Here is a 14,042-nt window from a genome sequence, read left to right on the forward strand (position 1 = left end):
GGGCAGGTGGGCTGGAAAGGGGAGATAACTGATTCTCTGAATACACATTTCACTCTGCTTCCACTGATGGGTTCCCAGGCCAGGCCTGCCACTGACCTGCTGCATAACCTGGGACAAGTCACTTGATGTCTCAGAACCTCCATTCTCTTCATCAGAGTGAGAAGTTTGGCTTCCAGAGACCCTCTGAACTCTTGGAAATTAGATTCTTTTGAGAGGCTTGAGGCAGGAAGAGGCTGGAGGTAGGGAGGGAATTGGATCTTCTCACCTCCCCAGTGCTGGGGCTGAGCCAGATGATATCATAATGGGCAGTGCCCATCCTAGAGAGGGAAGCAGGGTTGGGTAGGAGCAGGAAGGTTGCAGGGGAGGAAAGCTGAGAGATCCCCCATAGGAGGGGGTCACAACAGCTAGGGGCACCCGCCAGGCTGGAGGTGTGAGCTTTCTGGAAGAGGGGGTGGTCACTGATGTTCTTACAGGAGCCCTTGGTAGCCCACCGCGGCATCCCCTAGACCTCACTATGTTCCTCTTCTCCCGTAAGACCAAGACCCCCATCAGCACCTACAGTGACTCCTACAGGGCTCCTACCTCCATCAAGGAGGTCTATAAAGACCCACCTCTGTGGGCCTGGGAAGCCAACAAATTTGTGACCCCGGTAAGTGGAGGCTGGGTGGGTGGGTGGGCAGGCCAGAGTGTATGGTCATGTATGTCTGAGTGACTGGTAGTGTGTGGTTGTCATTATGTGTTTGTAATTATTTATAGCTGTGTGTGTACACACACACACATGCATGAATGTATTTATTTGCCTAGTATGGAATTTATTTTTTTTCTAGTATGGAATTTATAATAATACATAAAATAGTACAAAATCCTGCCCTCACGGTGCCCTCCTACTCCACCAGGGTAGGAAGTGGAGAGAGACAGATAATTATCAAGAAACAAACAAGTTTTGGGATGCCTGCGTAGCTCAGCTGGCTGAGCATCTGCCTTCAGCTCAGGTCATGGTCCCAGGGTCCTGGGATCAAGCCCTACATTGGGCTCCCTGCTCTACGGGGAGCCTGCTTCTTCCTCTCCCTCTGCCCCTCCTGCTCCTGTGCACTCTCTCTCTCTCTCTCTCTCTTTCTGTGTCAAATAAATAAATAGAAATCTTTAAAAAAAAAAAAAAGACACAAGTTTTATAAATTATCCAAGATGCTGTATAGGAGTAAATGGGGTGGGATCCCTGGGTGGTGTAGCGGTTTAGCGCCTGCCTTTGGCCCAGGGCGCGATCCTGGAGACCCAGGATCGAATCCCGCGTCGGGCTCCCGGTGCATGGAGCCTGCTTCTCCCTCTGCCTATGTCTCTGCCTCTCTCTCTCTGTGACTGTCATAAATAAATAAAAATTAAAAAAAAAAAAAAAAGGAATAAATGGGGTAATGGAAATGGAAAGTAACCAGGCAAAGCTACTTAAATATGGAGGTCATGGAAGACCCCTCTCTCTCATGGTGACATTGAGCAGAGGCTGGAAAGATAAGAGAGAACTAACCCTGTAAAGAGCTCACAGAATAGTGTTCCAGGCAGAGTGATTAGAAAATGCAAAGGCCCTGAGGCAACCTGTGGGATATGTGAGAAAATGTGCTATAGGCATGTTTTCGTGTATATATAACAGAGTCTTCTTGTGTCTGTACTTGAAGACGAGTGGCCAAGTGGGTCTGTGCAGCTTTCACAAAATGAAGACAAGATCTGTGAGTCTACTTTTGACTGCCTAAAGGAATTTATCTGTGTGTACCATCTAACAAATGGGGAGTATCGACACGTGCCACGCACAATGCAGATACAGCGATGAAAGGCCAGGCTATGCCTTTGAAGAGCTCTCAGCAAACAAGTGAACAAAATAGGGTTGCCCAGTGGATGCAGTGATACAAGAGCTGGATAAAGGAGAGAGCATTCCTGCTTCTTGAAGGGTAGGTCTACTAAGAGATCCTGAGGAAGGGGGCTTCCAACAGAAAAGAAGGGAAAGGACAGCCTAGGGACACGGATCCACCAGAAGTTCAGAGCTGGAGCAAAGGGAGAGGGTAGCCCCAGGTGAGAGGAGTTGCAGTGGCAGATTGGAGGGGCTGGGGCTCAGGACAGGAAGCCCAGTGAGGTGGTGAAGGATAAGGGAGAAGGATGTAGGTGAGAGATAAGAAGAAGACTGTAGCAGTGAAAAGGGAATTTTTGGAATAGAGAATATTTAAAATAATGTTTATAAAATATATTCTCAATGAAGAAAATTGGGATAACTCAAAGAAGCATGAAGAAAAAAGCTCTATAATCTCACTATCCAAATTAACCATTGTTAATTTATTATTAGATGCCAATTTAGGTAGCAAATATTTTTCATAAAAATGGAAAAAAAGTGGAACCACACTGTATACTAACATTTTGAATCTTGCTCTTTTCATATAACCACGTATCAGATACAATTTTTTTGTGTGTAAAAATATTCTATAATGTCATTTTAATGACTATGGTATTTTATTTTATGACTGTACCAAAATATATTTAAGGATTCTTATTGGAAATTTAGATTATTTATAAAATGTTGCTAATATAATCATTTGTGTACATCTGTAGATATCGATTATTTCCTTAGGACAAATCCCTAGACATGAAATTGTTGGAAGAAAGGATATGCACACTTCAAAAACTTTTGATATACACTTCATATTCCTGTAATAAGAATTATAATAGGGGATCCCTGGGTGGCGCAGCAGTTTAGCGCCTGCCTTTGGCCCAGGGCGCGATCCTGGAGACCCTGGATCGAATCCCACGTCGGGCTCTCGGTGCATGGAGCCTGCTTCTCCCTCTGCCTATGTCTCTACCTCTCTCTCTCTCTCTCTCTCACTGTGTGCCTATCATAAATAAATAAAAAAAATTTTTTAAAGAATTATAATAATTTACATGCCCACCAGAAAAATATGAGTGCCTGCCTGTTTTTTGACATTCAATAATAAGAAGGAATTTTAAGAATTAGATCAATAGATCTTGGTCACCAGCTGGGTATAAACAAGAGAGGAGAGATTACGATGACTCCTAGGTTTAGGGCTCTGGCAACTGGAGGAATAGTAGTTCTATCAACTAAGATTTGGAGTTCATTTTGGGACAAAAATATTTGAAGACTTCCAGGAGATATCTGGATATATTTATCTGAAGCAAAGGGTAAAGGTTTGAGCTACAGATACAGATTTTGAAATCAACTGTATACAGGCAGGCAGTAGCTAAAGTCGTAGGAGTGAATGAGATTGTTAAGGAAAAATAAAAAAGAGGTCAGGGATGGACTTTGGAGAATACAGATTATTTAAGAGGTAAGTAAAAGAAAAAGAGCCACAAAAGGAGACAGGGTGATAAAAGAAAAATCAAAGAGAAACCAACAAAGACAGCATTTTAGACAAAGGTCAGTGTCAAATGTCAGCTCAGACATGGATCTCTTGGATGTAGTAATCCTTAGCAATCTGACCAGACAGCTTCAGTGAGTGAAGACAAGTGAAAGCCAGACAGCAATGGGACTAAATGAAGGAAAGGCTTCTTCTGCTCCTGGCATTGTGCTGATCTAGAAACTCTAAAGGGCCCTCCTGCTTCAAAACAGCTAGGTCTTGCATAAAAATTAATTTTTATTTTTTTCTGGACTCTCATGGAGAGGAATGGTAGGTATACTTAGGATGCCCTGAGTATGAATGTCAATATCAGCACTATAAGCAGAAGTTAAAGCCTTAAGCTAGCTGAAAGGTGAATAAACAACTTTAAACTCCAAACTGAACCAGAAAGTTTAGTAATCTCTGGCTCCCTGCCCCCACCACACACACATACACACGTGATGAATGTGTATCCTCTGCAGTGGAAAATACCCTTAACATAGGTTTTCAAGTATCCTTCAGAGTAAAACCAATCAAATCTGAGTTCACAATAAGAGATATAAGGAAACAAACCACCATACAACAGCAAAAAACAAATAACAGACTAAAACTTCCACGGACTTCAGATATTGGAATTAACAATACAAAATAATTATTATGAAATTTTAAAAATAAAGTGAAATCATCAAAATGAGCAAGCAACAAGCAATCATATTTTTTAAAGGCCAAATGTTAAAAAGAAGTGAATAGAAATTTTAGAAATAGGGACGCCTGGATGGCTCAGCAGTTGAGCATCCACGTTTGGTCTAGGGCGTGATCCTGTGGTCCCGGGATCAAGTCCCACATCAGGCTCTCTGCATGAAGCCTGTCTTCTCCCTCTGTCTATGTCTCTGCCTCTCTCTGTGTGTCTCTCATGAATAAATAAAATCTTTTTAAAAAGGCATTTTAGAAATAAAAAATATATGTGTTAAAACCAAAACCTCAGTGGATGGGTCTCAAAGGGCAGATTAGACACAATTTAAGAGGTCAGTGAGATGACACAAAGAAATGGAAAAACATTCCATGCTCATGGATTAGAAGAACAAATATTGTTAACCTCTTTGACATTGGCTCTAGCAATCTTTTTTCTATATATGTCTACTGAGGCAAGGGAAACAAAAGCAAAAGTTAACTATTAGGTCTACATCAAAATAAAAAACTTCTACATAGTGAAGGAAATAATCAACAAAACTAAAAGGCAGGACACCTGGGTGGCTCAGCGGTTGAGTGTTTGCTTTTGGCTCAGGGCATGATCCCTGAGTCACGGATCAAGTCCCACATTGGGCTTCCTGCATGGAGCCTGCTTCTCTCTCTGCCTGTGTCTCTGCCTCTCTCTCTCTGTCTCTCATGAATAAATAAATAATCTTAAAAAAAAAAAAAACTAAACTAAAAGGCAACCTACGGAATAGGAGAAGATATTTGCAAATGACATAGCCAATAAAAGGTTAGTTCAAAATATATAAAGAACTGTAAAACTCAACCACCCAAAAAATAAATAACCCAATTTAAAAAATGGGCAAGACGGGCACCTGAGTCTTTCAGTTGGTTAAGTGTCTGACTCGATTTTGGCTCAGGTCATGATCTCAGGGTTGTGAGATCAAGCCCTGCATCAGGCTATGTGCTAGGTGGGGAGCCTGCTAGGTGAAGATTCTCTCTCCCTCTCTCTCTGCCCTCCTCCATACTCTCTCTCAAATAAAATGCACAGAAGACATGAACAGATATTTCTCCAAAGAAAATATACAGATGGCAAACAGACACATGAAAAGGTGTTCATCACTTATCAATAGGGAAATGCAAATAAAAATTATAAAGAGCTATCACCTCACACCTGTCAGAATGGCTAAAATCAACAATACAAGAAATAACAACTGGTGTTGGTGAGGATGTGGAGAAAGGGGAACTCTTTTACTCCTTCCTGTTGGTGGGAATGCAAACTGATACAGCCACTGTAGAAAATAATATGGAGATTCCTCAAAAAGTTAAAAAATAGAACCACCCTACAACCCAGCAATCGCACTACTAGGTATTTAGCCAAAGAATACAAAAACTCCAAAGGGGATAAATGAACCCCTATTTTATAGCAACATTATTTATAATAACCAAGATATGAAAGCAGCCCAAGTGTCCATCAATTGACAAATGGATAAAGAAGATATATATTTATTCCATTATATGCTACATGAATAATTCTCCATTATTATATGATATATGATGGATTATTCTTCAGTCATAAAAAAGAATGAAATCTTGCCATTTGTAACAATATGGATGGAGTAAGAGTATAATGCTAAATGAAATAATTCAGAGAAAGATAAATGCCATATGATCTCACACATGTGGAATTTAAGAAACAAATGAGCAAAGGGAAAAAAAGAGAGAGAAACCAAGAAACAGATTCTTAACTATAGAGAACAAACTGATGGTTACCAGAAGGAGGAGGTGGTAGATGAAATAGGTAATGCGGATTAAGGAGTGCACTTGTTTTGAGGAACACTGGGTGATGTATGGAATTGTTGAATCACAATATTGTACCCCTAAAATTAATACAACAATTAGTATGTTAACCAATTGTAATTAAAATAAAAACTTTAAAAAAAATAAATAAATAAAATAAAAATTTTTTAAAAAAGAATGAAATGAAAGAGCAAAAGAAATCTCCCAGAATGCAACACAAAGACCAAGTGGTTAAAAAATATGAGAGAAGCATTAAGCAATATGAAAGATGTAAGGAGAAGATTTCATACACATCTACTCAGAGTCCTGGAAGGAAAGAACAGAAAGAAGAACTGGCATTATCTGAAGAGAAAAGAGCTTCAAATTCTCCAGAACTAATGAAAGAAATGAATCCACAGATACAGAATAAATAGAAGAAATTTCACATTTTAGGTACCTCACAGTGGAACTGCCCAACACCAGTTTAAGAGATGACCTTAGAAACAGGGAGAGAGAAAAAAAAGAAAAAAGAAACAGGGAGAGAGGAGTGCCTGGGTGGCTCAGTTGGTTAAATATCTGCCTCTGGCTCAAGTCATGAGCTCAGGGTCCTAGGATCCAGCCCTGCATTGGGGCTTAAGCAGGGGCTGAGCAGGGAGCCTGCTTCTTCCCCACTCTCTCCCCATACTCGTGTACTCTCTCTTGCTCTCCCCCACACTTTCTCTCAAATAAAGAAATAAAATCTTAAAAAAAAAAAAGTAGTACCTGACAGCAGATCTGAGAAAGCAGAATCCAAAGCCAGTAGTGAGAAACACAAGACATAATTTAACTTAAAACTGCAGAATTTAAAAAAAAAAAAAAAACGCAGAATTTTCAAAAAGTTTCAGGAATTGGCAATGCTAGGCAACTAGTTAAGTGGCTGCCTTTGGCTCAGCTCAGGATCTCAGGATCCTGGGATCGAGCCCCACATCACATTAAGCCCCACCTGCAGGGAGTCTGCTCCCCTCTTGTACCTACCCCCACTCGTGCACTCTCTGTCTTGCTCACTCTCAAATAAATCTTCTTTAAAAAAAAAAACAATTAAACCCCCAAATCCCTCTTTTTAAAAAGATTTTATTTGTTAATTGAGCAAGAGTGAGAGAGAGCACACAAGCAGGGGGAGTGACAGAAGAGGCAGAGGGAGAAGCAGATTCTGGGCTGAGCAATAAGTCCGATGTGGGTGGAGCCACCCACTGAGCCACCCAGGCCCCCTCTAATTGCCTCATATTTCATGCCATGGGGTGACTGCCTACCCCATCTCTGCAAATGTCAGAAGGCTTATTTTTTGGCGAGGATCTCAGGACTGGGCACACCAGGCCCAGCTGAAGACAGGGTACCATACTGAAAACAAATGAACCTCCACATACTGAATGCCAAAACCCTCCAGCAGCCCTCTTCTTCTCTACTAGATTCTCAGAACACTGGCATCCTGGCCACTGTCCTCAGGCCAAAGATTCAGAGTCTCTTTTGAGGATTTGATCAGCCCAAGAGGGAAGACCTACAGATACTGACAGAATTTAACAAAAACAGTTTAACCAGACCATCTTACAATGATGCTCTTGGTTGACAAAGCCCACTAACAGCTCAAAGCCTCCAATAAGCTTTTTTAGTCTCCTATTCCTTTTTTTTTTAAGATTTATTTATTTATGATAGAGAGAGAGAGAGAGAGAGAGAGAGAGAGAGAGGCAGAGACACAGGAGGAGGGAGAAGCAGGCCTCATGCTAGGAGCCTGACGTGGGACTCAATCCCGGAACTCCAGGATCACACCCTGGGCCAAAGGCAGGTGCTAAACCGCTGAGCCACCCAGGGATCCCCTAGTCCTATTCCTAACTGTGAGCAGACAAAGATACAGACATTAGAGGAAAGCCTCTGAGGGGAAAACTGATGACATCTAGGAGTTCTTCTAAATGACTGTGTGTGTGTGTGTGTGTGTGTGTGTGTGTGTGTGTGTGTAAAGGTCAGGGGAATGCCAAGCCATGGGACTCTTTTACCCATTTGGAGTATGATTGTCCAGGATTTGCCCATAAAACAAAACCTCAACTGGGTACAGAAATCCAAGAAACACCTCAGCTGAGGGATTTTCAGGGCAGTAGGGGCACCAGGTCTGATCTTGGTCAAGAGAAACTTTTGGTCTTCAGATTATACAGGGGAAATGTGGGTAGCAGTGTCACCATCCCAGCACCTTGATGCCCACTATGAGGAAATCCTTCCCGGCCTCTGACTTTGCTGGGGGTCCCACCCCTGTGACCCAGCCATCTTTTCACACCAGCTGATTGCAGAGATCTACTGGTATACAGATGATGTGGCATTCTGCCCTCAGCTGAAGACAAAGAAGCCCCAGAAATAGGTCTTAATCAGGAATTCCACAGATCTAGCCCAACAAGGGATTGAAAGAGATAAGACAAGGTAAACCCCCAAAAGCAGAGGGACCCAGGTCCTGAACCAAGATCAGGAAAAAGGTCAGGTTAGGATAAGAACCAGGGCAAAGTGAGTGTCAGGGCCAAGGGTGATATTGCTGTCAAGATCAGAGCTACAGTAGAATCAGGGTTAGATTGGAGTCAGGGAATTAGATTTTAAATTAGGTATCCCTCCAGCCTCATCCTTCATCTCCTTTAGGATGCCAAATTCCCAGAGAGCTCTCCCTGTCCAAAACACCTGTATAAGGTGGCTGGCTCCCAGGGCAGCCAGCCTTTCCTGAGGTTCCTGGTTATACCAGGGTCCTGTTGGTCTGTTGAGGGAGACCCAGGCCCTGCTCCTGGATAGCACACAGTCTGAAAGAAAACAGGAACACCCAGCTCTGCCCTTAAAGAGATCTCAGTCAAGGAAAGGACAGAAATGAGAACATCAGAAAAACACTTTGAGGGCAATGCCTGGCTCCAAGCCCCAGCCTTGGCTAGAAAGGAAGAAAGTGTAATTCAAACAAAGAACTATTCAGAGGGGGCCAAGACTGGCATGGGGATCTCTCTGGCATAGGGGAGAGACCCAACTAGGCTGACTTTCTCTATAGGGGCTGAATCTGGGTCGAGTGGACATGGAGGCTGGGACCTCAATGCACCTAGTCATTTCCCCCCATCTCCCCTTGCCCAGGGCCTGACTCAGACCATGCAGCGCCACGTGGATCCTGAAGCTCTGCAGAAAATGGTCAAATGTGCCGTGCAGGACTACAGCTATAAGGGTTTCATACCAGGCCACCCCTATTTTCCTGAGAAATATTGGCTCTGTCAAGAGGAAGGTAGGGCCTCACTCCTTACCTACCCAATGCGGACTCCACTCAGAGACTTCAGCTATGACCCTTAAACTGACCCTTAACCTCTACCCTGATTCCATACCAAATTTATCCCCACCCATAATCTGGGCTTCTCCAATCATCTCCACGCCAGCTTGATTCCCAAACACCTGATCTGATCCTAACCCTGACCCTAGAGGAGGAGATCCAGGCCCTGCCTTTTGGGAGTTTCCTATCTGTGCCAAAGAACTGGAAGAGGTCTGAGTCCTATTCCTAGAGAGATAGAGGGAGTATTAACCTCTTCTGAACAAATCCTTTCAGATGTATTCCAGGGCCATCTTTTCCCATATTAGTGACCCTGTTCCACCAGTTACTCCATTAACTAATTCAGTCAAGGTCATACAGAGCTAATATTTGCAAGAGCTGAGGTTTGAACAATGTCTGTGAAGTCCATTCTATTAACCACAATGTGATATTATTTCCTCCTTATGGCATTGCAGAGATACCTGGGTGAGATCATGGGGGGCTGGAAGAAGGGATAGATTCAAATGATTTTACTGAGGCAAAATTAGTAAACTTTGGAACCTTAGATGTGAAAGATGAGAAGGAAGAAATAGGAAAAGGATCCATTTTCAGGTTGCCTGATTCAGAGAGAGTGGTGTCAGTATGCAAAGTGATCAGCTCAAAGGATCCAGATCCCACTCAGAAATTTGCCTTATGTGAGAAATGGGCTGCATCTCAGTATCTAAATCTGGAGCCAGGCTGGGCTTGACTGGCTCAAGGATATTAGACTCTAGCTTTGTCCTGGGGATCAGAGGAGGAACATGTAGGGGGACCCAGATTCTGGGGTAGAATAAGGAGTAACAATGTCTTATGTCTCCACCCCTATGATCAAGTAGACAAATGCAACCCATACTACCTGTGTGGTGACCGGTATAACTTATGGAGGATGGGACCTTACAACTGCACCGGCTGGAACAAATATACCACATGCCTTCCTCGGCTACCTAAGGTATCTACTGTGACCAGCACAGATGCCTGGGGTCTGGGATACACATCTCTCTCTATTTCTAAACCACAGTGACTGATATTTCACCATAAGTTCTTCATCCCTTTCCCATCAACAATGCTCCAGCGCTCTTTCTCTAGTGTGAAACTAGGGTTTGTCTTTTTTAGGGGACAAGGGAACTCAGGAATGGAGCTGTATGAACAGCTCTTGGGTTCCCGAGATCCCAATATCTGGCTGGCCTCTGTGGGGACGCGATTAGCACACATTCCCTGACTTGCTACCTTCCTGAAGCTTGCCACCTGGCCCCTTCCTACATGGTCTGGCTAAGGATTCAATGATAGGTTGAGCTTACCTGCTCCACTCTCCCTCCTTTGTGATGTGAGCAAGGACAAGGGGAGGGAGAACAAGGTCACCCAGTGGCAGTGCAGATAGATATAGGAGAGTCATTCAAGGAGACAGGGAGGAGACTAGCTACAGGCCCAGGCCAGAGGGAAGAGGAAATTTGAGAGAATGGGAAGACAGAGCAGAGGTTCTTAACTGTAGCTGATGGTTGACCTTGGGTTGACTGAACCCTTTTGAATCAGAATTTCCTCAAGAATCAGAATTTTTCACAAGTCTTTCAGGTGATTCTGGTGGGCAGGCAATATTATAATATTGACACTACCTCTCGCCAATTAAAGACGCTCTAAGACACAACTACACAGAGTCAGCAAGACAGAGAGATAAAAATCAAAGGCAAATGCTGAGGCAGAGATGCCAGAGACCTAGGTCCAGACCCTGTCCACCTATAGCTCCATTTCCATCCCTTCCTATCCTCCTCTCTCCTCCTCCCACCTGGAGGTAGAGCAACTGCGTTGCCTGGTGACAACTCTAAACACTCAGAGTCCCGAGAGAGTAGAGGAGCTTCTGGAAGGCGGGAGAAGACATGGCCTGGGACTGGTCTGGGTGTTCAGGGAGGACCCCCAAAAGGAGGAACTCTTCTGGGTCAGAGTTTGAGGTAGCATGTGTGCCACTTCCAGGAGGCCGGAATGGAGACAGCTTGTCGAGGAATGCCTTTGCGATGCCCTCCTAAGCCGGAACGACTCAATGCCTACGGTAAAGGAGGTGTGGCGGTAGCGGGGTAGACCAGAAGGGCGATGGTATGAGACCTGGAGGATGGGGTGGAAGCCAGAGATTCTGTAGAGGGTCTAACTCTGTCTCTGTCTTTCACTGTTTTTGTCTCCATCTCTTCCTATCTCTGACCTTGTCTCCTCCCCTTTTTTGTAACTCTGTATCTGGGCTTGGGGCCGCGGGTGCAGAGCGCGAGGTGGTGGTGAACATGTTGAACTCGCTGTCACGGAACCAGCCACTGCCGCAAATCACTTCCCGATGCGGGTGCGTGGACCCGCTGCCCGGTCGCTTGCCCTTCCAGGGTTATGAAAGCGCTTGCTCTGGCCGCCACTACTGTCTACGTGGGATGGACTACTGCGCCACCAGAGCACCCTGCACGGAACGCCGCCTCCGGTCTTTGTGCACCGAGCAGCCGACTGTAAGGTTCGCGGGACTGCTCCTGCCTTAGGCGGGCTCCGCCCCCAACAAGCCCCAACCCCCTGAGTCCCGTGGCACCCTGGTAGTGCGCACCCCATCCCTCACCATTTCCAGCTCTCCTCTGCCTTTATACCAGACCCCACCTCCAGCCGCCTCTATCCCCTTACTGGGCCCTGTCCTTTCCTGCCCTTCGGCCCCAGGGCCTGAGCTGACCGCTGAGACTGGAGAACCTGCAGGAAGATTCCCCTAGGTTCTCGGCCCTATCCGTCCGGAACTGGGCTCAAGGTCAACCTGTACCTGTTCTGGAGGCCCTGCCAGAAGGTTTTATTGAGGGAGAAACCCCGCAGACCAGTCCCATCCCTTCCCACACCTGGTTCCCTACCTGGACGCCCAGCCTTGGAGACGCAGGTTCTAGCCTGCAGTGTCCCATGTGCCCTCAAAAATCAGCCTGTATTCCTGTGTCTTGGGTCACCGTCGATAATGGGCAGGGTCATTGCCGGGGGTTATGTGAGCAAGGAAATGGTAACCGCATTACCAAAGGGGTCCTGGCCTTCAGAGCCCCGCACGACCTATGAAGGTAGAGAACCTAGCAGGTTACAGCAGAGGAAACAGGCCTGAGCGCCTGTTTTCCTCAGCTGCAACCCAGACTGCTGCGCACCCTTCCTCCTGCATGCACCAGGTGGCAGTCAAGGCAGGCCCAGCCTGGGAGAACTTCAAAGTCCTCATCTAAGTCTAGAGAGCTCAAGTGAGGGGTGGGCGCTAGAACCTGCCCCTACTCTACAGTGATACCTCTCGCCCTTCCCCAGGCAGAGTCTGATTAATTATGCAAGGTTGAGTCTCATCCCTCACAAGGGTAGGGGGGAGGGAGAAAGTGCCAGAGCCTTAGAAATGTCGTTAGTGCTGGAATAATTGCCCTCCAATGGAGAGCGCTCCCAGCTCTTCAACTACTGGAGCCCGACCCTCCCCAGAGTCCAGCGTGCTCCACACAGCCCAGCCTGGGCGGTGGAAACGAGGTGTAAGGAAGATAGGGACTTTCAGGTATCTTCCCATGTTTTGATGGAACCTTGAAGACCCAGATGTACGAGCCCTAGGGCAGACACCTGAAGCGCAGCTCAGAATCTTAGTCTGGGTTTTGAGGGTAGGGAGAAATCAGAAAGACCGACCTCTTCCCGCCCACCACTTTCTCCTGCAGGAGTGTATCACCCTGCGAGCACCGGCCCGGAATGCAATGTGCTGTTATAACTCCCCCGCCATCATACTACCCTTGTCCGAACCTTAGGTAAGTCTGGCGCAAACACATGCAAAAGCATTTGGCGCAGCGGGGTAGGCGGGGACCGGTTGGGGCGGGAACTGTCCGCTGCAGTGCACTGACTGGAAGATGCCAGCAGAGGGTGCCAGTGCCATGGGGCCGTCAAAGCGGGCAAGGAAATGGAGGCCCCTCCATCAGAGGGCGCTAAGGCTGGCTTTGAAGGGTTACAGGTTGGCAGTGGGGCTTAGAGTCAAGAGATCGGAGCATTAAGTTCAGGGCTTGAAGTAAAGGATAAGAGATTAATGTTAGGGAGTCAGTACTGGGAATCAGAAATTTAACAGTAGAATCTGAGGTCAGGAGGTCAGTGTTGGAGCATGGGGTCAGTATTAGGGGCAAAATGTTGGGATAGGGTTAGCACTGAAAATTGAAATCAGACTTCTGAGGGTCCAAAAGGGCTGACTCATTTCTCCCCACAGATGGGACACAAGTCACTTCAAGAAGACCGGTGGCCCCCAGAGAAACAACTATGTCGTCCACCCTGAGTTTGTGTCTGAAAACTATCCTGACTGCCACTGCTGGTAGAGCCCAGGCTGGTGGGGCCGAGGGGGCTGAGCAGTAAATAAACCCTTCACCCCAAAGGCTGCCTCCTGCATCCTTACCCTGCAGGACCTAGCAGTGAGGAGCCAGTCACTCTGGCTCTGCCAGGCCCCTTCAACTGAGATACAGTTTCTTAGTCATCCTGCCTTGACTCTCCTTGCCCCCTTCTCTCAGTACTTCCCTTGGGTGGCCCTGAGTGCCCTCCTGACACATAATAATAGCTGGTGTCCTCCCTCCACCAGAACTAATGGGTCTACCTAGCCATGCAGGGAGGGCCCATTGACCTCCCATCCCAGAAGGGCCTTCCAGGTGACATTTGTTCAGTATCCCCCAAACCTAGATGTCCCCTCACCCCCACATCTCAGCAGACCCAGAATCTTCCATTCTACAAAGACCTGTCCCTGTACCCAAAGTTCTTGATCTCTGTTCCCAGAGTCTCCATCAGAGCGCTGAAAAAGTTTATATTCAGACATCCTTGCTGCCCTCCCTTACCCAAGTCCAAGGGTCTAAAACATAATTTTGGAGGGTTTCATGACGAAGAAATTTCAAATTACAAAG

General features: G+C 45.9%; 1 protein-coding gene across 1 annotated transcript; it reads left to right on the forward strand.

Moving 5' to 3' along the window:
- Positions 1–91: 91 nt before the first annotated feature.
- On the forward strand, positions 92–13,649 carry SPMIP6 (sperm microtubule inner protein 6). Its single transcript, XM_026008949.2, has 7 exons — positions 92–649; positions 8,964–9,108; positions 9,999–10,114; positions 11,131–11,206; positions 11,410–11,644; positions 12,831–12,917; positions 13,364–13,649. The coding sequence occupies exons 1-7, from the start codon at positions 515–517 to the stop codon at positions 13,467–13,469; spliced, it is 900 nt and encodes a 299-aa protein (XP_025864734.2). The 5' UTR covers positions 92–514; the 3' UTR covers positions 13,470–13,649.
- Positions 13,650–14,042: the final 393 nt, after the last annotated feature.

Source organism: Vulpes vulpes, chromosome 12 (genome assembly GCF_048418805.1).
Source record: "Vulpes vulpes isolate BD-2025 chromosome 12, VulVul3, whole genome shotgun sequence".
Lineage (NCBI taxonomy): Eukaryota > Metazoa > Chordata > Mammalia > Carnivora > Canidae > Vulpes > Vulpes vulpes.